This window comes from Taudactylus pleione, unplaced genomic scaffold (genome assembly GCF_031769625.1).
Source record: "Taudactylus pleione unplaced genomic scaffold, aTauple2 ptg000079l, whole genome shotgun sequence".
NCBI classification, from domain to species: Eukaryota; Metazoa; Chordata; class Amphibia; order Anura; family Myobatrachidae; genus Taudactylus; species Taudactylus pleione.
Genome location: NW_028284481.1, coordinates 3,709,704 through 3,735,590, shown reverse-complemented (window position 1 = coordinate 3,735,590; position 25,887 = coordinate 3,709,704). Strand labels below are relative to the sequence as shown.

Genomic DNA, 25,887 nt, shown 5'->3' with positions numbered 1-25,887 from the left:
GCTGAAAGTAAGACCCAGCATGGATTTGGCACGTATTCCCAGTGATCATTAACCAAAGTAAATAGCATTTAGCCCCAATCCAGACCAGATTATAAGGATCTCACTTAATGAGGTCTTGCGTCACTCACAAAGTTTAGCTTGCCCGGTGCTATATATAAGGACCTGACTGCCAGTTAGATCGAGAAACTGCTGCAAGGGACAGAGACTTCAGACTTCCAGAAAACAAGATGGTGCTTTCTGACAGTGAGAAGTCCGCCATCACTTCCCTGTGGGGGAAGATCGCTCCAGAAGCCAATAAACTGGGGGCAGAGGCTATGGAAAGGTAATAACAGGAGTACCGTATGGGGGCAGATAACCAACTGGGACTGAGGTTATGGGCAGATGGTAAACCAGGCAAGGAACTAATTGGACCTTAAAGACTATGGGCAGATAATGGGGCATGTTGTCCATGGCAACCAGTCAGTTTATAGCTATCATTTTATATCTACAAGCTGATTGATTGCTAAGGGCATCTTCTTCACTTGTCCTCTTACGCAGGTTTGATACACCTACAGTACCCCACGTTACTTATAGTGAAGTTAAATAGACTAGTAGGGGGTTTGTTAGTGTTATCGGCAGGTGAAAATAGAGGTACTTAAGCTACAGATGTGGCCGCGCTCATCTATTCTGCGATGCCATGACTAGCGTGCCATAAACTTCAATGACTTTAAGCACCATAAACTTCAATGAGATAATCGCCGACTGCAAGTGCTCGGAGCCTGGCGAATGCTGCGCTTTGCTGCAATGCGTGCGCACCTGCGGGTGCATTGCAGCAAAGATGAGGCTGGCTAAATCTCTATGCGTTTAATTTGAATGGAATGCAATGAAATATTTTATTTTTCACATATTACTGTTACAATATTATAGTAAAAAATAAGTAATTGCTTATTAAGTTATTTATATAGTGCACACATATTAATTATATTTCAAAAGAAAAACCTGAACTAGATATTTTTCAGCTTATCCACTTTGCTCCTTACGGGGTCTATTTACTAAGCCTTGAAAGGAGATAAAGTGAACGGAAATAAAGTACCAGCCAATCGGCTCCTAACTGAGATGTCACAGGCTGTGGCCCGTATTCAATTAGAAATGAAAAGCCGAGATCCGCGACTTTTTTTGCATGTCGAAAAAGTATCGCCATATTCAATCCCATTCGATTTTCGCATACGTGGAAACGAATAGGTGGAGAAAAGAAGTGCAAAATTTTTGTTTGGGGGTGCAAAGGTGGGGAAACCACTCAGAAGCCTTGGAACAGCCCCCCAAAGGACAACTGTGTAAAAAGAGTACTTTCAATTTGGGGGCGAAAAAGTGCAAATGAGGTTCTGGGGGTGCACTAAGAACGGGTCAAGTGTTTTGGGGATTACAGGTGCATTTTGGGGGGAACAATTTCACTATTTAAAAGGTCACTTTAGAGACATTTAAAGATGCTTGCACCCATTTTCAGGTACCCCAAATTTGACAGGACTACTTATTTTTACCCAAAATACAGCTTTATGCTATTCTTCACCACTTGTGCAAATACGCTAAATAGTGGCAATTGTGCGAACTCAAGTACCCCAATCAGTTTTATTAGGGCTAATCGGGCACTACTACACTGTTCCCCAAAAGTTTCTGCAGCTTATTGGGGGATTTAGGCTGATTTCCCCAATCCTGACACCACTTTTCACGTCTTTTGACTTCACGTGTCTCCGTTTTTTCCGTACTTTGGAATTAAATACGGCGAATATCGGAGGTGCGCACGATAAGTTTCCGCAGCTAAAGTAGGAGAAAACTCCGGCAGGCGAAATTGTATCGCGGGGGTGCGAACCTAATTGAATACCGCCCTGTGTTTGAAAAAAATGTCAGTTAGGAGCTGGTTGGTTGGTACTTTATACTTTATCTCCATCCAAGGCTTAGTAAATAGACCCCATGTATCAACCAGTAAAAAGCCTGGAGAAGTGGACCAGGGGAAAAGTTGCCCATAGCAACCAATCAGCTTTGAAGTAATATTTATCAAGTACAGTCTATAAAATAATATGCAAGAGCTGTTTGGTTGCTATGGGCAACTTCTCCACGCTTTGCACTGCTAGATACATAAACCCCTTATTGCCCTTTTCCACCTTCCTTCTTTATTGCACTAAATTCAAAACAAAAAAGATTATTGTTACTTATTGGTTACAATGAAGCGGTTGCTTGAACTGATTCTAGCAATTCTGCAGTTCCCCGGCATGGCGCTAGCAGTGAATGTGTCATCAGGCCCCTCATACTATAAAGGAGGCCGTTCCTCTTAAACATTAGCTGCATGTTCCCGAACTATGTAGTATGAAATGTCTGTGGCTCATTTCATCATGTTTGTCAGGCTGTTGTGGCGTTTGCAACCTTGCGACTCTTTCAACCTTGCAGTCAGGGGCGTCTTAAGAGAGGAGGGGGTCCGTGTGCACTCCCCGTGCGGGTCCCCCTCCTCTCTCCCCAGTGGCCGGCAGCCGACTGATGCGGCTGGCCAGCCACTGGAGCATTAGTAGACTCCAGGCACTAGAGTGTACACTGAGCCTACTGCGCATGTGCAGAACACCGGAAAAAATGGCCGCGGCGGCCTTTTTCCGGTGAGCTGAGCAGCGCTGACACCCAACGCGGGACCACAGACCGGTAAGTTTAAAAGTAATATGGGTGCAGGGTGTGCGGTGCGGGGGCCCCTGTGCCCCACACACACTGCACCCATTATAGATACGCCACTGCTTGCAGTATGTGAAATCTGTCCTGACCTTAGGAAGTCACGATCTATGGACAGTGGTTATGATCAGCCCATTTTTTTTAAAGAGGCAATAATTTAAAAGGCAAAACTAACGTGGTTTTGCCTTTCCCAATGAGTGCTGGAATCCTGCCCGTGGCGGCAAGTTATTACATATTGCCCCATATGTTCTGTTTCCATGTATGATTTAACTTTTTTTTTACAGCACTGAGGTTGTGAGTTCGATTCCCACTACGGCTCTGTGTGTAGTTTGTATATACTCTCCCTGTGTTTGCGTGGGTTTCCTCCCACACTCCAAAAATACACTGATAGGTGAATTGTCTCCCAACAAAAATTAACCCTAGTATGTGCGTGTACACGTGGACCTCTTTGTCAGACTGTATTCTGGGCCTGATGCAAAGGTGGACGCAATTGGCCGATGTTTTCAGTCTGCGCATGAGTCCAAGACACAGATCACATGGAGAGAGGCAATTTCGGTGGGTGTTTCTGGGTTCCATCTCCCATAAAGACAGTCGCAGTTGCGAAATTTGCCTGAAATGCTTTCACTTCTCAATCTCCTGATAAGACAGTTATTTCTGTAACTGGAATTGGAAGTGACCCACTGTATGTGTTAATCCAAGGCTCTTCCAGAACCATCCAGAGACAAAGTCTTTCTTCAGCCGCTTTGATCTGACTCCTGGCTCTAACGATATCTTGACTCAAGGAGGAAAAATCATCAATGGCGTTGGAGAAGCCGCCAAGAACCTTGACAACCTGTCCAAGTACCAAGACCTCCACACCAACAAGCTGAAGGTCAACATGAACCACATGAAGGTGAGGGACAAACATTTCCCAGCACTATTCTTCTGTGCAAATGTCAGATATCTAGCGAAGAGCAGTGACGTCCCTCCTAACCAGTGAATCACTGACACCATTGTGCATCTAATGATCATTGATAAATAGAGCTGGACATGTCCGGTCTTCTGTGACAAGTCCAGTCTATGCGCGTGACCGAGCTTTTTTCATACACCCACATACAAAGCAAGATTTCATTTTGCCAGACAAGAGTATTTAATTTAGATTTTAATGGTGGATATGGAAAATGTAGGTGTGTCCTCTGTTTAATAAGTGGACACAGTAGTTTTTCCCCCACAAATAGATTTTACTTAATGGGGCACAGGGCCGCAACTAGGGTAGTGCGACCAGTGCCATGGCAGTGATATTTTCATTTTTCATTAAATTATCCCGGTTATGTATAATGAGGAACTCGCAGGGACAGCGGTTGCGGTAACCGCTGTCCCTGCGAGTTATATCCCCGGCATTTAGGAGAAGACTTTCACAGTAGTAAAAGACTTCTCCATGGGAAGCTGTCACTGCGCATGCGCACAGCGTCAGCTTCCGGAGCCGACCGTGGGCTGTGGGGGAGAGATCGAAAGATCTCTCTCTTGTTCCTGGAGCCCCCATAGACTTACAGTAGCTTACACTATCTGAAGATGGTGTATACTACAGTACCAGGGCTAAACTCCGAAAAACTTTGCTTTTTGGAGTTTAGTACAAATGGATCAGATCGTAGTCCCCAGTGAAATCTCCTGCATTGTGCTTTTAGTACATGGGAACAATACAGAGGCCCCCATTTATCAATGATATTAAACACCAGTGCAATTTTTCGTTTAGTATCACGGTGATACTAATGAAAAATGTACTGGTATTTACCAATACTTACCCCTCTGGCGACGTCCAGCGAAGTCCTCATCATCGGCGAGGTCCTCTGCTGGGCTGCTGGCTGCCTAATGCTGCCAGCGACGGGGCTCCGGTGTTATGCGCGTGCGCGACGGTCCATCTACGCATGTCCATGACACGGGGACCTGGCAGTGCCTGACAGCTGGAAAGGCACCGCCGGGTCTCTATTGCAGGCTATGGGGCCCGCATCGCTCTCACCATGTAAAAGATGGCGAGCGCGATGCTTGACAAACCGCTGTTTGTGAAATCCAGAAACCTGGCATAACCCCTTTAGCGAGCGCTAAAGGGGTTAGGCATCGTTGATAAATGGGGGCCACAAAATTATGTAGAAACTGCAGTTTCTGCATAATTTTATGTAAAAAGTAGCTTGATACATATGCCCCTTAGTCATAATCATGCAGAAACTCCATGTATAATGGGGCAGAGGCTAAATAAGCCCCTCACTTATGTATATTATTTATATCACTAACATAGTCTTTGAAATATACAGTATAGAGGCCTTATTAGATCTTTGAGATTTTAAGGTCACATCAATACCTATGCTTATCATGACAATACCGATTTTAGTAATGACCCAGTTCACCTACAGTATCTGAGATTCCTTTCATAGCCCCATGAAAACCCTGTACCTACTGTATGCCAGGGCTTTCTCTACCAGTCTGGCGCTGCCAGCTTTGTAAAATGTGTATGTGCACAGTTCTTTTACCCAGCGGGTGCAAAGAAGAACCCCTCCATTGCCGGGTACAGGTAACATTGCCAGTTGTTAAAGTACACAATACCGCAGTCCCCATCCCAGGCTATGAAGATGCAGTAAATTATGGGAATACAGGAACTGCAGTGATCTCTCGCTCTCATGTCCCTATTGTTAAATAAGCAAAGGAAGCGAGGAACCATTTTCTCAGCAAAAGTAGCCATATATAGGGGCCTATTCATCATACCTAAAATATCGAGGGAGGAAATTAGGTTTAGAACTCGCATGGAGTTCTACCTAATTACCGGGGGAATTAATCATTCCTCCTCCCTATAACTATCTATTCCGAAAAGCTGTCATTTTTGCGATGACCGCTTTTCAGGAAATAGATAGTTATCCCTGCCTACACTAACTTACCGCAGCTGGAAACAGTGCTGCGCATGCGCTGTTACATCTGTAAAACCAGTGCATGCACAGCACTGCCTACACATGCGGTAAGTTTGTGTGCGCCCCCCGTCTCGCACGTACCTTGCCCGCTGCAGCGCCTCCAGCTCCGTCCTGCTGGTCTGTCATGTGGTCTCCCAGCAGCACACAGTGCAGTTTAGAAAAAAAATAAATAAATAATTTCTAAACTTTATTGTGTTCTGCTGGTAGAACACAATGTCAGCATTGCAGACGGAGCCAGAGGACACATCAGAGCGCCGGAGGAAGACGCCGTGGGACCTGCACAGCTGGAAGCAGGTAAGTCTGTCCTGCTATTCGCCACCTCACAGTGGCGAATAGTAACTCCATCAAATTCCAAAAATACATAATTTTCGGAGTTTGATGAATACCATAATTTCCATATCCCCATACTAATGTACTAATGTATGGGGAGTGTGGAAATTAACGCAGGGGAGCTTAGCAAGGAGATATCAGTGTTATCTCCTGTGCTAAGTGGCTTCATGAATACTAAAATAACGTTATTTAAGGAAAATGTCCTTAAAAACGTTATTTTAGTGTTGATGAATAGGCCCCATAGTGTTATCAGTGCTCCGTAAATAGACCCTCGGGATTTTAAGATCTACTGGGCCTGATTTAGGGGTACACACGGTCGCCGCTGCGGCTGAATCTTTTTGCGGACCTGCAGTGGGGATAATATGCAAATTTAAAACTTCCCCTCATGTGCTAGCGTGGATTAAAACGTGGAAGCGGTGAGACGCCCATTTTTAGCGTTGCTGCACGGTGTAACACCCCCGATGATTCAAGACACTCCACCATTGGTGCACCATCAACATTTGCACCGGTTCTATACAGGCGCCGTGCCTCCTAATGAACATGGCCCTCTGCGCTTGTGCTTCTGGGAATGCAGCCGATGTCACCGACGAGCGCGCAATACTCCCATAACACGCCCATGCGCTGGATTTTTCTTTTGGTGTTTACTTCAGGCCACCTCCCAGTTGCCGCCCATGGTTTCCCCTCGCCATTTCTGATACCAGCGGTCCCCGTAAGCAACAGCGCAGTTGTGCGCTGTAGGAGGGGTTGCCAGAATATTTGGCGCATGCGCAGTATCAGGTAATCGCTCAACTACGAGAACACTGGTATTGCGTGCACCCTTGAAATCTGCCTACTGGCAGGTAAGTGGCAGACACTCACACACTTTTTTTTTATTTGACCTTATGGTATATTTGCCAGTCTGCCTGTTGATAGAATCATGTTGTATTGAGCGCGCCATGCCATGCTGTCAGGTGTGATGGGTACTCCCCTCTGTCTGCTCCTCTCCCCAGCTGATGAGCGTCTGCATCCAGGAGGTCTTAGCCGCGCACTTCCCTGGTGAATTCGTGCAGCCTGCGTGGGAGAAATTCCTGGGCGAGGTTGGTGCCGTCCTGACGTCTTCCTAATGGCTGAAGAGCAGAAGCTGACTGCCATGTGCCCCCATGTGAACGTAGCTCCCGTATCTCCAGTATGACTCTCGCAACCTGCTCAGGAATGGTGATCCTACAGCGTGACCCCCCGCCTGGGGCAGTTCGAAGACTCTGGGGCCCCTGAGCAAAAAATATGTGGGGCCCCATCTAGCACTGTCACTAAAGGACATTTTCTCTGTACATTGCAGAAATTGAAATAACATGCATGAGAATATATATTTCTTTAAACGGTAAAATTATATACATACTGTATAACCATCCAGTAATATAGTGTTTTAAAAAAAAAGTAAATGAATTGCATTCAAATAGAATGGACGTTACAGGTGACACATTTGAGGTTATAAATAAGGTATATATTTAATTATATGGGTATATGGGTATAGTAGAAGAATAATGTACTCAAGAGAAGGAACGTAGGTCTCACTTACATTCAATGAGGGCACCAGCAGCACTCCCCAGTCTATCCCTTGTCACTAGCAGTCAGCCTGTATCCAGCTTGTGACCGGAGTTTATTCCTAGCATTAGACATATATAATATATTAATTTATTGTAACTTTAAGAATAGCATTGGACAATGTCTAAAGTAACCTGAAATAAAATGTTCAGATTTCATTTTCTGTTGCTTGGGGTCCAGTCACTGCCTTGTGTGGTTGGTTCAGGTTCCTTCTTAGAGAACGTCAGGTTCAAAAGAGTTTTCAGCCAAATCCTGATGCTAAAGCCACATACTGTAAGTATCACAGGCAATTGGTGGGTGTGGTCCTGTAAACTAGCGTAAGGGGTTAAGCCAGGTGTCAGGGGCAACAAGCAAACAATCCAACATTGTGTCTTTGCCCCGTGACTTGAGGGTCTATTTACTAAGCCGTGAACGGAGATAAAGTACCAACCAATCAGCTCTTAACTGCCATGTCATGGCACTGTACAGTCAGTGCCAGAGTTGCATGAGAGAAAGGAGGGAGGAGCTGCTGCAGACAGTGTGCCTGTATGCATAGGCGTAGCTACAGTAGATGCAGTGGGTGCGGTTGCCATGGGGCCCAGTTCACCTTAAGGGCCAGGTCCTCCCTCTGCATCCAGTTATGCAGACAGCCACACACTCACCTCCTGATCCCCATAGGTGGCTTTTACTTTCTTAGCAGTGTGCTGCTGCACTGCAGGCACGTCTTCGCTCCCAGCCAGTCCGCATTGCCTCACTAATGCTGGGAGGAGGCATGGCAATGCTGAGCCTGCTGGAACATCCCCAGACTACGACCACGCCTCCTCTCAGCATCATTAAGTGAGGAGCGCCGAAGCCAACCAAGAGAGCAGATGTGCCTGCATCAACATGGGGATAAGGAGGTGAGTGTCAGAGAGAGGGGCATGGAAATTTTGCTATGGGGCACCCCTAGGTCTAATTATGCCTCAGTCTGTATGTGTGTGACTGTATGTATGTATAAGTGTATGACTGTGTGTGTGCGCAGGGCTGTAGGGTGCTGTGCCAGGCCCTAGTACTTTTTTTTTTTATGGGGGGGGGCCTACAGCTGGCGTGACTACAGCTCCTTAAGGGAAAAAAAAAAGTTGCCTGGCATGAAGACACAATCACATTGAGGTACAACTGAATGCAAATGACAAAATTATGTATTTTCAGTATTATCAGAATGCATGTTTTTTCCAAAACAGCTACAAGGATAGACAGATAGCAACAAGGTGCGTGTATGAGGTATAATATGTCCCTCTAACCCCAGAATAGTCAAGTGAGTAACGATAGTTGGAGAGTGTTCTTTCTTACTAATGCAAGGAGGAGCAGAAAATGAGCAAAACCACCTGGGACTGTGTGACTGTATACTGACCACCTCAACAGATTCTGAGGGAGCAGGAAAATCCACAGCGGACTAGCACTGCTGGCACTTAATAGCTGACCACTATCTGAGGCTGTCCCACAGAGCCACTGGCTAGCGGCCAGTGTATCTTCCATAGGTGTCCTGGGGTGGGGCAGGGTGTCCTGGTAAGTTCATGTGAACTTCTCATTGGTGGAAACTAATATAAGCGCAGCTGCAAAGTTTTGTGGAGTCACAGAGGCAGTAAGATGCAAACGCTCACTTCATCCTACCCCTTGTGCACTGGCACACGTCCGACTGCGCAAGGCTTGAGAAGCCCACTTTCAATTCTCATGGACAGTGCAACTCTGCCAGAGGTTGTAAACACTCCACCATTGGTGCACCATCACATTCACCATCAACATTACAGCTGGCGCAGTTGTCTCCTTCTGAAAATCCCCTAAACATGGCTGCTGTGGTTGTAGAGCTGCATATGCATTCATTGACACACCCATTAAATGCCCATGACTTTGCATTTTACATGTGTTCATTTCAGGACATGTCCCAGGAACGCCAATGGGTCCGTTGTTATTCAATGTCACTGATAATTTCATTATGTTACCCTAGTATACAGATGTGAGCGTCCTTATGTCAAGCTGTGATCGCAATGCAAATGCAATCATTTATATGTCACCGCTGGTATTGCAGGCATATAAGCAGAATAGCGATCCATGCTGAATCAGGTCCACTGTTCCCAAAATGTGCAGCCATGACTTTGCCTTAATGCTAAAGCCGCAGCCTACAAGATTTGCATAGATTTGCCCACCTGGCTGCAAAGCGAATCTGCCTCTAAGTATTTAGACGCACCATCAAACATAGCACAAGCCCTGTGGAGGCGCAGAATGTCCATCTAACCATGGCTGCTGAAATCAGTGCAACTGCGGGAAAAAAAAAAGTCAGTCTGACTGCGACGCACCAGCATCTGACTAGACACTCCCTGTTACTACCCAGGAAACACTTACTAAAGTGGTCTCCGCTTCCAAATTCGTTCTGCTTTCCCCGGCAGAAACCCATCTGGACCCAAGCACCAGGGGTTAAAGTGGGTCAGAACTGCGTTCCGTCACTTCTATTTGGAGATGAAACCAGCTCCGCCTCCTCTGACCCACCTCAGCCCGGCAACGCAGGTAGGCTCCATTTGCCGGGCACCCTCTGAGATTTTGGTTACCAGCAAGTGCCTGGCTCCCTCCCCGCAGCACCAGCCGGAAGTTGGAGCTCACTCCTGGAGTTCCGGCTTCCGCAGTGTGCTGTGCACTATGGGAGACGTCATGACGTCTCTCCCACAGTTCAGAGGAGCAGCCAGGCGGACCAGACGGCAGCGGGGCTTAAGGCATTAGGTGGTTTTTTGTGTGTGTTGGCGGCACTACTACCTGGGGGGCTCTGCATAGGGGGCACTACTGCTGTGGGCATTGTCTAAGGGGTACTGCTGTCATACATGACTAAGGGACACTACTATGTGGTGTAATGTGAATCAAGATTGTGCTACTGCGTGGCGTAATTTGAATTGTGTGACCACGCCCCTTTCTTTTGAAAGCACACCCTTTTTTTGAACGCTGTCCCTTTATTGAAAAAGGAGGATGGTAAGTTCCACCACTTCTCTAGGACCACTTTAAGCCCACTGCGACTTGGACACACGTGCAGACTGAGAACATAGTCCACTCGCGTCCGACATAGACACTGAGTCGACCTCAGATTCAAGCCCTCAGGGAACAGCGGTTGACTTGTGTGAGCACATCCCAGAAAGCAGCATGAGTTCTGGCCAAAATGTCTGCTCCCTTCCCTATAAATGGCAGTGGCAAAACTGGGAGAGGAATAACCCACCACACTTCTAAATGCCGGAGAAAGAAAAGAAGGATTTCCAAGATTCAAGGAATGTTCCAGACTTTAAAAACATCTATCTTGGGATGTGTGAGTGTTACAGTACTCTGCAGATGCAAGTCAGTAACAGGTGTGGGAAAGTGTTGTGCAGGTACAGGCCGGGATGTACTAACCTTGCAGTACTGAGGTGAGGAGGGGCCGGCGGGGAGATGTGCTGGGTGACGGTGAAGCGGCAGGGAGCATGATGCGGTAAGAAGCCCATAGGCTTCTATAGGGTAACACCAGGAAAACCTGGAGTAACCCTCCGCATCAAAAATTGGACAGCCGGGGGGGCGTGGCCTGGACAGACTGGATGTATAGGAGGCTATCTCCATAGCTCCTAGGCCTCAGTATCCTGAATACCTATCCTTATTACCCTGCCTGGTTCCTGGCACTAGTTACCTGCTGCATACTTACCTTTGCAGGCTCTGGGAGTCCTCCGGCTCGGCTGTGCTCTCAGTCTATTGCGCTGAAGAACTCCTCTCTGCAATCTCTCGTGGTCGCGGGCGCCATTTGGATTTTGCATCAGAGTCTCCTGTGGCTCCTGTTCCCGGTGATTGCTCCAGCTAGCTTCTGACTGGTCTTCTGGGCAGGTGGGGAGGTGAAGGACACTGCCCATGTCATATTGGTGTCTTTTGAAGACCTCTGAGGACCCGCGATTCCCGCCAGCCGCCATCTTGGATTTGCTTCATGCGACCCTTGGCTCCAGAGTTGTAGTTTTTGCCTGCAGGTCAGTCTCCTGGATAGTTTGGGGATGATGACCCTTTTTCAATAAATGTACTGGGGATCGCTGGGGGTCCTGTGCGAATTTCTGTGGTCACCATGGAGAGGCTTCTCCAGGCTATCCTTGACTCAGAACAGATTATTACATTTAAAGTGACCGAGCTACACTCTGAATTGATTTCTGTTTGTCAGGATATAAGCCGTGCTACTGTCAATACAGCTGCTTCACCTGTGATAGCACAGGGGACTACATCTGCGCAGATCCTGCAAATCCTGGAATCCTGGCTGACACCTGCCTTTGCAATTGGTTCATTTCCTATTCAGTCTATTACTGCCTGGGTCTGCTATACACCTATGCAACCCCTTTGTCCGGAACTTTTCCTGAAAAAAAGTAGCGTAAAAACTCCAGATTACAAGAATCCTGATGCTGTTTATAGCCTGCCTCAAATGGTCCAGTTGGCATTTCGTGTCGAAAGATAACAGGCTCTTCGGTTGTTTATGTGGTGGTCCAAAAATCCTTTTTCCAATTATTACAAATACAAAGGCAGTTTCGTGATCCCCAGGTCTTCGTTTTCATTTCACCTATTTGCGCCTGGATGATCTTGGTGGGTCGTTTCCATTTTGTGGACTTTTCCCGGGATGTCTTGGCATGGCTTTGTTTGCAACTCCTGAAGAATGATGATCCGACTTAACTGTCTAAACTATTATTGGATTATTTTTCTTCTAAAGCTCCTTATTTCATTTTAATGTTGATCTATTTTGTGTATGTTTTTTGTTATTTAATTATTGCTATATCCTGTATATGTGATTCTTTCTTTAACTAGTATTCTGCTATAACCAGGTCTGTTGCGTAGCTGGCTAACTGCTGTGCACACTCATCTGTTAATATGGGAGGTCTATTGTGCTGGTTTCTTATTTTTGGGATGGATATTTCCTGTAGGTTTATGAGTATAGATGCTCCTCATTTTATTATGTAGTTTCATCTGCCCAAGTTTATTATGTTGGTTTTCAGCCCATTATATCCGAATGCTATTGTGCAACTCACTATTTTATGGGAGTTGTTTCTGAAGAAGCTGGACATACAATTGCCAGCGAAACGCGTTAAGCCTCATTTTCACTGCTTATCGTTTGGGGACAACACCAATCTACCATCTGGGATATTTTGGACACATGATTATCGGTACAACGACCATTATCACCAAAGGGAAGCAGCTACAAGTGAGTCCTATCCAGTCTACACTCTGTGATCAACCAACAGGATTTGACACAGGAGCTACCATCTGGACTGAGTAATCAGGACAATTCACTTGGTAAATATTTGCTGGACCCTGCCTGTTGAATTTTACAACAGTCCCAACGATAGTGTCCTACCCATGGATTTATTAGTCCCCTATTAGCGATATATTGGACATTGAATTTATTGCTCCCAAACTATAGGGTACACTCTATCTATGGTATTTTAATTATTTTTTATGTTAATAGGTATATGATGAAATAAATGTGATCAATTGCACACTTGTCTATGTTTTAACTAAATACAGCAACTTCAATTTAGCGCCGGTATACATCTTTGTATATATTATATATTTTGTCGGGACTGACAACCCCTACTGGCTGCTTCAAATAACAGTGCATTGGAGAATACATTTTTTTATATTTTATGGGAGGGGCCCCTTGTGTCCAGTTCATGGCCATTTCTTTTTTTGGCACAGACATATCCATTATGTACTCCTTACTATTTTTCTTTTGTATTAAGGGGGGTGGGGGGGGAGGGGATTTAGGTATCTAGATAGGTTCGATTATTTAGTTATGGATTAGGGAACAGGGGATCCAAGTATACCTAGTTTGGGGTTAGGTCATATAGGGTGGGGGGGGGTTTAGGGGAGGTTTGATATGGGTTTTTCTGGGGGGGGGGGGAAGGGGGGAGCGGCGCTTATATATTATTTAAATTTATATGTTGGCAGGCATGGAATTGATTTTTTTTCTTAAAGTTTACTTTATCCTGATGTGATATAATTGAAGACTACAAACTGTCTCGATTGCATGTTTGATTATATAGCCTGTCCTATATAGTTTTAGATCACGTGGGCTCAGATGGCGCCTATGAGTCCGCGATATATTATCCGTATGGTTTTGTGATAGCTATGGTCTATATTTTTGGTATTCATTATGACTTGTTATTTACATGTATACCATTTCATTTGATTACCTGATTTATATCTTATGCCTGCTGATATTATCGTATTGTAATCTCTGCTATTTTGTTTGGGTGTGTTTCAAAAACTCAATAAAAGTGATAAGATTAAACAAAAAAAAAAAATTAAAAAAAATTGGACAGCCGGAGCTTAGTACATAAGAAAAGGTGTTAAAAACTCTAAACTGGGTTTTTACTGCATTTTTCCTTTAGTACATACTGGCAATAGTGGAAGTAGAGAGTACCTGTTTACGTAGAGGCAAACATGAACCTGCACTCATAAAGTGTACTTACCTCTGCACCACAGAAATCACTGCATGCAAAGTAGGGAAACCCCTGACAAAATGGCGCTGGTGCCATTCTCAAAGATTTCTGCAGGCTCAGTAGAATCTGGGCCAGATTCAGTACTGTACACAACTGCGCATGCAATAGCAATTATGCGCACGCAGTTCAACTGCGATAGTATGCTAATTAGGGATGTGCAGGCTCAGATAGGTTCGAGTTTGCATGTTGAGTTCGGATTTTTCCCTCCAAAAAAATGGAACTCAGAAAGAGGCTAAACATCATCTTGCATGGACGAACATCATTCCTGGACAAAAGTCCAGGAATGATGATGTTTGTCCATGCAAGATGACGTTTTTAAGGGACACTACTATGTGGTGTAATGTGAATCAAGATTGTGCTACTGCATGGCGTAATTTGAATTGTGTGACCACGCCCCTTTCTTTTGAAAGCACACCCTTTTTTTGAACGCTGTCCCTTTATTGAAAAAGGAGGATGGTAAGTTCCACCACTTCTCTAGGACCACTTTAAGCCCACTGCGACTTGGACACACGTGCAGACTGAGAACATAGTCCACTCGCGTCCGACATAGACACTGAGTCGACCTCAGATTCAAGCCCTCAGGGAACAGCGGTTGACTTGTGTGAGCACATCCCAGAAAGCAGCATGAGTTCTGGCCAAAATGTCTGCTCCCTTCCCTATAAATGGCAGTGGCAAAACTGGGAGAGGAATAACCCACCACACTTCTAAATGCCGGAGAAAGAAAAGAAGGATTTCCAAGATTCAAGGAATGTTCCAGACTTTAAAAACATCTATCTTGGGATGTGTGAGTGTTACAGTACTCTGCAGATGCAAGTCAGTAACAGGTGTGGGAAAGTGTTGTGCAGGTACAGGCCGGGATGTACTAACCTTGCAGTACTGAGGTGAGGAGGGGCCGGCGGGGAGATGTGCTGGGTGACGGTGAAGCGGCAGGGAGCATGATGCGGTAAGAAGCCCATAGGCTTCTATAGGGTAACACCAGGAAAACCTGGAGTAACCCTCCGCATCAAAAATTGGACAGCCGGGGGGGCGTGGCCTGGACAGACTGGATGTATAGGAGGCTATCTCCATAGCTCCTAGGCCTCAGTATCCTGAATACCTATCCTTATTACCCTGCCTGGTTCCTGGCACTAGTTACCTGCTGCATACTTACCTTTGCAGGCTCTGGGAGTCCTCCGGCTCGGCTGTGCTCTCAGTCTATTGCGCTGAAGAACTCCTCTCTGCAATCTCTCGTGGTCGCGGGCGCCATTTGGATTTTGCATCAGAGTCTCCTGTGGCTCCTGTTCCCGGTGATTGCTCCAGCTAGCTTCTGACTGGTCTTCTGGGCAGGTGGGGAGGTGAAGGACACTGCCCATGTCATATTGGTGTCTTTTGAAGACCTCTGAGGACCCGCGATTCCCGCCAGCCGCCATCTTGGATTTGCTTCATGCGACCCTTGGCTCCAGAGTTGTAGTTTTTGCCTGCAGGTCAGTCTCCTGGATAGTTTGGGGATGATGACCCTTTTTCAATAAATGTACTGGGGATCGCTGGGGGTCCTGTGCGAATTTCTGTGGTCACCATGGAGAGGCTTCTCCAGGCTATCCTTGACTCAGAACAGATTATTACATTTAAAGTGACCGAGCTACACTCTGAATTGATTTCTGTTTGTCAGGATATAAGCCGTGCTACTGTCAATACAGCTGCTTCACCTGTGATAGCACAGGGGACTACATCTGCGCAGATCCTGCAAATCCTGGAATCCTGGCTGACACCTGCCTTTGCAATTGGTTCATTTCCTATTCAGTCTATTACTGCCTGGGTCTGCTATACACCTATGCAACCCCTTTGTCCGGAACTTTTCCTGAAAAAAAGTAGCGTAAAAACTCCAGATTACAAGAATCCTGATGCTGTTTATAGCCTGCCTCAAATGGTCCAGTTGGCATTTCGTGTCGAAAGATAACAGGCTCTTCGGTTGTTTATGTGGTGGTCCAAAAATCCTTTTTCCAATTATTACAAATACAAAGGCAGTTTCGTGATCCCCAGGTCTTCGTTTTCATTTCACCTATTTGCGCCTGGATGATCTTGGTGGGTCGTTTCCATTTTGTGGACTTTTCCCGGGATGTCTTGGCATGGCTTTGTTTGCAACTCCTGAAGAATGATGATCCGACTTAACTGTCTAAACTATTATTGGATTATTTTTCTTCTAAAGCTCCTTATTTCATTTTAATGTTGATCTATTTTGTGTATGTTTTTTGTTATTTAATTATTGCTATATCCTGTATATGTGATTCTTTCTTTAACTAGTATTCTGCTATAACCAGGTCTGTTGCGTAGCTGGCTAACTGCTGTGCACACTCATCTGTTAATATGGGAGGTCTATTGTGCTGGTTTCTTATTTTTGGGATGGATATTTCCTGTAGGTTTATGAGTATAGATGCTCCTCATTTTATTATGTAGTTTCATCTGCCCAAGTTTATTATGTTGGTTTTCAGCCCATTATATCCGAATGCTATTGTGCAACTCACTATTTTATGGGAGTTGTTTCTGAAGAAGCTGGACATACAATTGCCAGCGAAACGCGTTAAGCCTCATTTTCACTGCTTATCGTTTGGGGACAACACCAATCTACCATCTGGGATATTTTGGACACATGATTATCGGTACAACGACCATTATCACCAAAGGGAAGCAGCTACAAGTGAGTCCTATCCAGTCTACACTCTGTGATCAACCAACAGGATTTGACACAGGAGCTACCATCTGGACTGAGTAATCAGGACAATTCACTTGGTAAATATTTGCTGGACCCTGCCTGTTGAATTTTACAACAGTCCCAACGATAGTGTCCTACCCATGGATTTATTAGTCCCCTATTAGCGATATATTGGACATTGAATTTATTGCTCCCAAACTATAGGGTACACTCTATCTATGGTATTTTAATTATTTTTTATGTTAATAGGTATATGATGAAATAAATGTGATCAATTGCACACTTGTCTATGTTTTAACTAAATACAGCAACTTCAATTTAGCGCCGGTATACATCTTTGTATATATTATATATTTTGTCGGGACTGACAACCCCTACTGGCTGCTTCAAATAACAGTGCATTGGAGAATACATTTTTTTATATTTTATGGGAGGGGCCCCTTGTGTCCAGTTCATGGCCATTTCTTTTTTTGGCACAGACATATCCATTATGTACTCCTTACTATTTTTCTTTTGTATTAAGGGGGGTGGGGGGGGGAGGGGATTTAGGTATCTAGATAGGTTCGATTATTTAGTTATGGATTAGGGAACAGGGGATCCAAGTATACCTAGTTTGGGGTTAGGTCATATAGGGTGGGGGGGGGTTTAGGGGAGGTTTGATATGGGTTTTTCTGGGGGGGGGGGGGGGGGGGGGAAGGGGGGAGCGGCGCTTATATATTATTTAAATTTATATGTTGGCAGGCATGGAATTGATTTTTTTTCTTAAAGTTTACTTTATCCTGATGTGATATAATTGAAGACTACAAACTGTCTCGATTGCATGTTTGATTATATAGCCTGTCCTATATAGTTTTAGATCACGTGGGCTCAGATGGCGCCTATGAGTCCGCGATATATTATCCGTATGGTTTTGTGATAGCTATGGTCTATATTTTTGGTATTCATTATGACTTGTTATTTACATGTATACCATTTCATTTGATTACCTGATTTATATCTTATGCCTGCTGATATTATCGTATTGTAATCTCTGCTATTTTGTTTGGGTGTGTTTCAAAAACTCAATAAAAGTGATAAGATTAAACAAAAAAAAAAAATTAAAAAAAATTGGACAGCCGGAGCTTAGTACATAAGAAAAGGTGTTAAAAACTCTAAACTGGGTTTTTACTGCATTTTTCCTTTAGTACATACTGGCAATAGTGGAAGTAGAGAGTACCTGTTTACGTAGAGGCAAACATGAACCTGCACTCATAAAGTGTACTTAGCTCTGCACCACAGAAATCACTGCATGCAAAGTAGGGAAACCCCTGACAAAATGGTGCTGGTGCCATTCTCAAAGATTTCTGCAGGCTCAGTAGAATCTGGGCCAGATTCAGTACTGTACACAACTGCGCATGCAATAGCAATTATGCGCACGCAGTTCAACTGCGATAGTATGCTAATTAGGGATGTGCATGCTCAGATAGGTTCGAGTTTGCATGTTGAGTTCGGATTTTTCCCTCCAAAAAAATGGAACTCAGAAAGAGGCTAAACATTATCTTGCATGGACGAACATCATTCCTGGACAAAAGTCCAGGAATGATGATGTTTGTCCATGCAAGATGACGTTTTTGCCTCTTTCTGAGTTCCATTTTTTTGGAGGGAAAAAATCCGAACTCAACGTGCAAACTCGAACCTATCCGAGCCTGCACATCCCTAATGCTAATACAGTACATTGCCATCGCAGCACTGCCCAAGGATCCCTCTTTACTCAGCAAGACTGCAAAACCATCGGTAACAGAGTACCATCGCAGCCTCACACACAAACCCTGACCTTACTCAGAAATTACTAACTTCATTGCACGGTATCAAGCTGCATAAGCCATTGCAATGGATAATTTATGCAATTATATAATGACCACTACAGTAAATATACCATAATTCCAAATCAGACTCCATAAAAGGTCCTCCCCCCCCCCCAGACATCCCTATGGCTACACATCAGTAATGGGGTAATAAATTATGTCTACCTATTCCCAAACAGCTACAGGTGTAACAAATAACTAATCAAGGGCAGTGGAGAGTTCAATGCTATATTGGTGGGAATGGGCAAGATGACCCTTCAATGTCTCAAACTGAGAAACTATAACAGTGATCAGACACCACCCTAATCAATAGGCCAAACCCATTGTGCCTCAACCTGGGTATTTCAATAGAAGAATGAATCATGAAAGTTTTAGAATACAAATAGAAAAAGTGGTAGAGGCTGGCTTATAAGTCTAGACCTCCGACTTGTACTCAAGAACATTAAAAAAAGGTTATACAAGTATTCGGTTAGATAAGTCATCCCAGCATTTCCCATTAAACATGGTTGCTTATAGAAACTTCAAGTATCTTATGTGAAGCCTAGAGGGGAGACCCCCACCCCACATTAATTCCATGAAGAGTCATGCCTAAATATGACAAAGTTGTGAGATCTGTCATTACAAGGGGAACTAAGCAGAGACTGCAGTGTCCTTGAAAGTGTGTACAAGTTACTGGGACCATCTGAAGAGTGGATCATTGTAGAGCATCTGACAGTGGGGTCAGAATGATAATCGCATCAGTATATACAGGGGTCTTGTGTGCATTCCCAGTCCGGGCCCCCTCCACTCTCCCTGGTGGGCCAGCAGCAGACTCTGGGCATTAGTCTGGCCAGAGTCTACTGCCAGTGAGCAAAACGCCAGGATAATGGGGGTGGTGCGCATTTTCCAGCTTTCTGTGCAGGGCTGAGACACCCGATGTGGGACCTCGGGGAGGCAAGTATTAGAAAATGTGGGTGCAGGCTGTGCGGTGTGAGTCCCCTAGACCAATGTACAGCACACCCACTATAAATAGGCTCCTGAGGCTACACTATAAATCCAGAAGTGATCTGGCTGCTAAGCCCAAAACAAATTAGCTGCATCAGTGTGTTGTGGAGTTGCCATAGGCACAGATGTACAAGGAGGGGGTCAGCAGTTCAGATAAGTTTTATTTAACATTGTGTTGGTCTTGAAGCATCATGCAGGTGGTTAGACACCAAGGTGACAGGAGCCATGTTATTGAAGACCTCACATTCTGGGTACAGCAGACCATTCCTCCTCTTCCCTCTAGCTGGAGATCAGGTTAGCAGCAACTGCACTGAGGAACTTGTCACAGGCCGCCCGGTCTGCATCAGGGAAGTGCTTGACAATGACCTCTAGGAGGCAGTCACACATCAGCTGGGGAGAAGAAGAGTATTAGCTCCATTTAGTATAAAAGCCATCCATGTAGTCATTGTGCGGCACACAGAAATCTTGTGCGAGATTCTGTTTGCGATAGAAATAATTGGACTAAGGTGTCCATACCAATGATGATCTTCAAACATTCTACAGGATGTTTTTCCCCCATTGTGTGTGATGCCATCTATAATTTTTCTTCATGGTTTAAGGCATGAGGTTTTTTTTGTGGAGGGAGGGGGTGACAGGATGATCCAGATAATGCAGCAATTCAGGATAGGAGGTAGCCCATCATGGAAGCAAATTACCCAATGGGTTAACCATAGCTGCTGACCTCCCCAGTGATCAGGGACATGTGTGACAAAGCTTACTTATTCCTCTGACACAAGTAAGAAGTCTGCTACCTTAAAGACAACAAATTACCTATATTGGTGGAAGACTAATGCCAATATATAGTTTCAATATAACAGTCTCCATGCTCTGAAGGCAACAGGTCCCCTCTGCTGAACTCCTACAATGAAGCCTGGAGAAGCTGGTCTAACAAGAGGCTCTGAGTTTAATTGAAGACTTGATCACTATATTTAGCCGCTTACCCGCTGGTAGAGCAAGTACCCACTCAGATGCAAAGTGATCTGTAGGAAGTAACCAGCATAAGACACTAAAGCTTTCATTGCCGATTCACATCTATAGTTTACCATATAATGTAGCATACCAGCCTGGTCACATTATCTCACCAAGATACTCATCAGAACCACTGATTCCTTCTTGTGGAGGTAAAGTGATTACAGAGCATTAAGTATGGAGTTTCTAATCAGTTAAAAGTACCAAAATCCAGTTGGGAATAGCCAGAGCTGCTGACAGCTTTACCAAACCCAGGTACAGGGAGGGGGTGTGGCCAACCCAGGGAGGTGCAGCCAAACCCCCTCCATCAAAAGTTAAAGAAAATATATAACATCTCGCAGCCTCGCACTCCGCAGTCACTCACATCCTTGCTTATATAGCCAGGAGAGAAGGAACTGACTGCTGCTGTAGCCTCGCTCCCTAGCCCAGAACACAGCAGTGTGCTGGGCTGAGAGGCTGGTGCAGCAGCCAGTCCTCTTCCTGCTCAAATTAAGTAGTGGCAGAGAGGGAGGGGGCAGGCTGCAAGACCCAGACCTCCACTTTTCCCCTCCAACAGACCCAGGTAATTATTAGATCATTCCCCCCCCCCCCCACTTGGCACAGCACTTGTTTGTGTGGGCCTTGGCACCTGATTATGTAGCTGCTATGATGGCAGTCTAGGGGCACTGTATATTGGGTCATTGGAGTTACACTAAGAAAGGCCGTAGGACAATTAACCAAGTCCAACAGCTGCCTAAGGGAAGTGCTATCTCAATAGCCAGCTGGCAGTACTTGGCCCTCAAATAGTCAAAAGGCAGAGTCTACAGTACTTTTACATTGAACTATCAGCCAAAGCCCACAAGGTTGATTGAGGTCTTTATATTGGGAGATAAGGTTGACTACAACATAGGAAACAGATGTTCTTTATGCACGGTCTGATGGCACCAGTCTATCTATGGGGCCTATTCATCAAACTATGAATGGCCCAGTAACCATGCAGAAGTTTTTGTTTCTGCATATTTAAGCTACTGGGCCATTCATCAGATAGGACCCCCTTGGTATTCTGGGGATGTAAAGAGGGATCTGAGTGGATCCCTCTGCCATCTCCACACTACCTCCCAGCGGCTTTGCGCATGCAAGACCCGAAGGACAGAAGTAGCTGCGATACTAGCCACGGGGACAACTGGTTTTTGGAACAGTTGTCCACTCACCAGAGTAATGATGCAATTGCTCCAGTGTCACGTTTTCCTGGCTTTGAGTTGGATACTTAACTATCCCTCACAGAGAGTCCAATACTTTATATTGGCCCCTCAGTGACATAACCCAGTTCCATGACTGCAGAAGGTCATCCACAGCACCACATGTTTGTTACTCCCTTCTAATATATTTGGGCAATCAGCAGGTTATGATCAGCTCCGTAAGCACTGGTTTGGTTTTGTAGGAATTAGAATGAGAACCCCAAGCTGCACTGTGCAGTAATAAGTATATGAATCTGTAACAGAGACCTGGTAATCACATCTATCAGGCTTCCTATGCAGGTAACGTTCCTTTGCATATTACACAGGTCACATGCTCACCTTGATTGTATGTACAGTCAGTTTCAGCTTGTTTGTGTGCATGTCTCGGAGGCTGGACAGGTTCCCTGCAAGGTCTCCCAGGTTCTTCAGGGCTTCTACACAGGCACTAATGATCTTCCCTCCCTGGGTGTGTAGATACTTGGAGCCAGGACTCAGGTCATTGTCACCGAAATGGGACTTGGTCTCAGGGTGGTTCTGGAAGAGTGAGAGAAGATCAGTAGTTACATTGTAGAGGTTACATAAAGCCAGAATGTAAATCCTTACAGCCCCTGATTTATGGGAAGAGACAGCCTAAGACTGAGGTGTGGGGCGCTGCACCTCCTATTCTTACATAGAGTAATGATACTGTTCCCCAAATGAGAGCTGATCCATTACACATTATATATGACTGTCACACATGGTGCTGTACTAGTCATTCTATTCTGTGCAGTGTCCCCAGCAATAGGTCAACTCTGATGGGGACTGCATGTATTATAAGATGGGCATATGCCATTATACAGGGCTCCAGTCTGGAATTATATTTATGTGCCATCACAACTAAACTGTAAAAGAGGCCCATATATTATATGGTATATTAACAGTGAAACCACCATGTACTAAATATTTTATTAAGAGACACAGAATATACAGGTTAGCCATGTATCATTAGAAGTCAGGCATCACAGCCTGAGGAATCAGGGATGGGTTGTACAAATGGAACATTTCAATAAACTTTGGGTTAAACGATTCCAGCTGGATACTAAAGGCTCATACACACTAGTGATAAATTGAATGATATTGATAATAGTGCTCAATATCATCCAGTATGTATACAAGATATAGTTAACAACGTCTTTCGTCACCTGAACTAGCAGGTCAAACCAACGATATGGTCAGGTTGTGCATGTTCAGGGATGAGGGAGGATGCAGTCACTGAACGATATAGTTAATGATATATTTCAGTGTGTATGCTCAATGTCATTCCCAACATTGAGGCCGGCAGTTCAGGGAAAACACTTAGGGGTCTATTTACTGAGCAGTGATGAGAGTGAAAAGTGATAAGGTGCCAGCCAATCAGCTCCCAACTGTCATTTTTCAAACAGCCTGTGAGATGGCAGTTGGAAGTTGATTGGCTGGCACCTTATCACTGCTTAAAGATGTTTGGCCCAGGAGTCACATGCCTCCCTATCCCCGCTTCCCAAACCCAGTCCACACATGCTGCAGGCACAGCAGACCCTCCACCATCATCCTGCACTGTCTTCCACCACTACCATCCTCCTGCCCTGTGCCCCTCCACTATCATCCTCATAACACCCCCCTCTGCAGGGTTATACATACAGCGCAGGGGGAGACTTTTGCCCATATTCTCTGGGTGACAGGTTTCTGTCTACACAGAGTTGTAGGGCCCATCATGCTCCAGATAGACCATTTTATGTAATTGTGCACAGCTGTCTATGTACTGAAGTGGTTCTTTTCTTTGTAGGGATGGCCATCAACTATTCATAATCATCGATGGTTTATGGCCAATCTCAAATGCTTTTACCATTGGTTGGGGGAGAACCTGATAGTTTCACTCCATCGATGGTAAAGCATAACTATATTTCTTTGTGCAAGGTACAGGAACATGGTGCATAGCTCTTCCCAGAACACCCATGAATCCCCGGCTCAAGATTTGATTTACCCACGGGCCAGTAAGCCAAAGACTAGAGATGACCATCGGTTAGTGAAACCATCAATGGTCATCTTTTGCATAGGGGTGACCTGCCAAGGTGAGTGACTGTTAAGTCACCCCCTTGACAGTAACTGCTAAGACCCCATTCCCCTAATGCCCATGTGACTCACCATCTCCAAGTCTTTAACAAACATGAAAACAATGGGAGGCAGATACCGGCAACTATAGGAGGCAAGGCCAGCACTGGAGAAGACACCCAACGGTAAGTGTCTTCTCCCTTTAGGAACACCTGGAACACTTAGCGCTGCTATAGGAGTCTATGGCAGCGCTAAGTAACCCAGGTGCAGCATGATGTTGTAACCTGCGCTGGCAGGCACAGAGAATCCCTTTAGTACATACAGAGAAGTGGTAGGTACAGAAATTAATTGCCTTCAGGGTTTACCCCCTTTTCTCCTGTTAGTTACATAGACCCCTTAATCATTGGAATATAAAAAGAAAAAAAAAATAGTAACACATTTTAGCTGAAAAGAGAAGAACCAAGATTAAAAACCAGGACACAGAACCCTATAGACGTCTCACCTGTCCATAACCTCACACCCCAACTCCTCAGATTTAAGGGCAACCTTCTCAAACAGAGCATCCATAGCAGCCGTCTCACTGTCTGACAGAACCATCCTGTGACCTCTCTTCCTTAGCTCAGTGCCCACAGAATACAGAACTCAGCCTGCACTAATAACCAGGGCTCTAGGAACACCTTTATATAGGCACACATGGGTCATTAGGGGACCATGTGACTGACACACCTGTGCTCATGTAGGATCTCCCTAATACCTGGCCTGTCTGAGAATCCTAGGACTGGAGCCTGAGACTAGTGATTACATCAGGGGATCATAACTCCAATCCTAAAGTGTCATGTTTTCAGGATTTCTTTAATGATAAACAGGGGCCTTAATCTATTATACTGGGTCAGTAATTAATTAGCCCAGTTGTTCTCTAACTCCGTCCTCATGACCCCACACAGGTCACATTTTTCAGGTCACCCAGCAGGTGCACAGCTGTATTCATTATTCACTGACACATTTTAAAAGATCCACAGGTGGAGCTTTGTGATTCTGTGAGGAGACTTGGAAAACATGCACTGTTTGGTGTCCTGAGGACCGAGTTTGAGAACCTGTGAATTATCCCATCTGTTTCCACATGCAGAAATCCTGAAAGCATGCCCTGCTGATGGTACCTGATGATGTCACACTTATTGTACCCATGGCTGGTTTATTGCATACATTACACATCTCTTGTCCTACAGCAGTGTTGGCTAACCTTGACACTCCAGCTGTTGTGGAACTATATATCCCAGCATGCCCTGCCATAGTTTTAGCATGCCCTAATAGCAAAACTGTAGCAGTGCATGCTGGGTTATGTAGTTCCATAACAGCTGGAGTGTCAAGGTTAGCCAACACTGTCCTACAGTATTTGCTGATAAGTGTCCCTTATATTTAGCAGCATGTGAGACTGAGTAATATAATGACACCCAGCATGTGCCACATTTATCCTGTGCATGAAAACTGCGCTTCTCCTATTGTCACAAATACACCTATCAGTGTCCGGTGCCTCATTGCCTATAGCAGGGGTTCCCAACCACGATCCTCAAGGCACACTAACAGTCCAAGTTTTAAGGATAGCCACACTTGAGCACAGGTGACTTAATTAGTACCTTAGTTATTTTGATTTAACCACCTGTGTTCAAGCATGGATATCACTAAAACCAGGACTGTTGGTGTGCCTTGAGGACCAAGGTTGGGAATTACTGGCCTATAGGTAGTGACTGTAGTTTGGATTAGAGATGTGCAGGTATTTCTTAAATAGGGACATAAAATAGTGCATCTGAAAAAAGGGCCATGGCTTCATGGGGAAAGGCCAGGTAAGAAATAGTGGAGGCCAGGAGATGCTGGGGAGGCTGGGGATAAAAGAAGAGGAAGCTACAAGATAGAATGATAATAAACAGGAAAATTGACAGGCCCAAACAGCGCCCCCTGCCCTGTGGTGCCCTGTGCCATGGCACTGGTCGCACTACCCTAGTTACGGCCCTGATAACTACAGCTGCAGCTCTGGGTGCTGGTGGCTCCGCCCAC

The 25,887-nt window shown here is 45.1% G+C and overlaps 1 protein-coding gene and 1 long non-coding RNA gene across 2 annotated transcripts; one reads left to right on the top strand and one right to left on the bottom strand.

Annotated features, from left to right (window-relative positions):
• The first annotated feature begins 201 nt into the window (after nt 1-201).
• LOC148532334 (hemoglobin heart muscle subunit alpha-type-like) lies at nt 202-7,693 on the top strand. The gene is made up of 3 exons (XM_088467972.1): nt 202-322; nt 3,388-3,580; nt 6,944-7,693. Exons 1-3 carry the CDS (start codon nt 228-230, stop codon nt 7,055-7,057), a joined length of 402 nt encoding a protein of 133 aa, XP_088324098.1. The 5' UTR covers nt 202-227; the 3' UTR covers nt 7,058-7,693.
• An 11,011-nt stretch (nt 7,694-18,704) lies between these two features.
• On the bottom strand, nt 18,705-24,477 carry LOC148532333 (uncharacterized). The gene is made up of 3 exons (XR_015877735.1): nt 24,338-24,477; nt 22,108-22,302; nt 18,705-19,933 (listed from the first exon to the last, which is right to left on the bottom strand). It is a non-coding gene; the product is annotated as an uncharacterized LOC148532333 (long non-coding RNA).
• Nucleotides 24,478-25,887: the final 1,410 nt, after the last annotated feature.

Coding starts and splice junctions, on each gene's coding strand:
- LOC148532334 (XM_088467972.1), top strand. CDS start 228: ATGGTGCTTTCTGACAGTGAGAAGTCCGCCATCACTTCCCTGTGGGGG. Junction 323..3,387: donor GGGGCAGAGGCTATGGAAAG/GTAATAACAGGA, acceptor TGTTAATCCAAG/GCTCTTCCAGAACCATCCAG. Junction 3,581..6,943: donor TCAACATGAACCACATGAAG/GTGAGGGACAAA, acceptor TCCTCTCCCCAG/CTGATGAGCGTCTGCATCCA.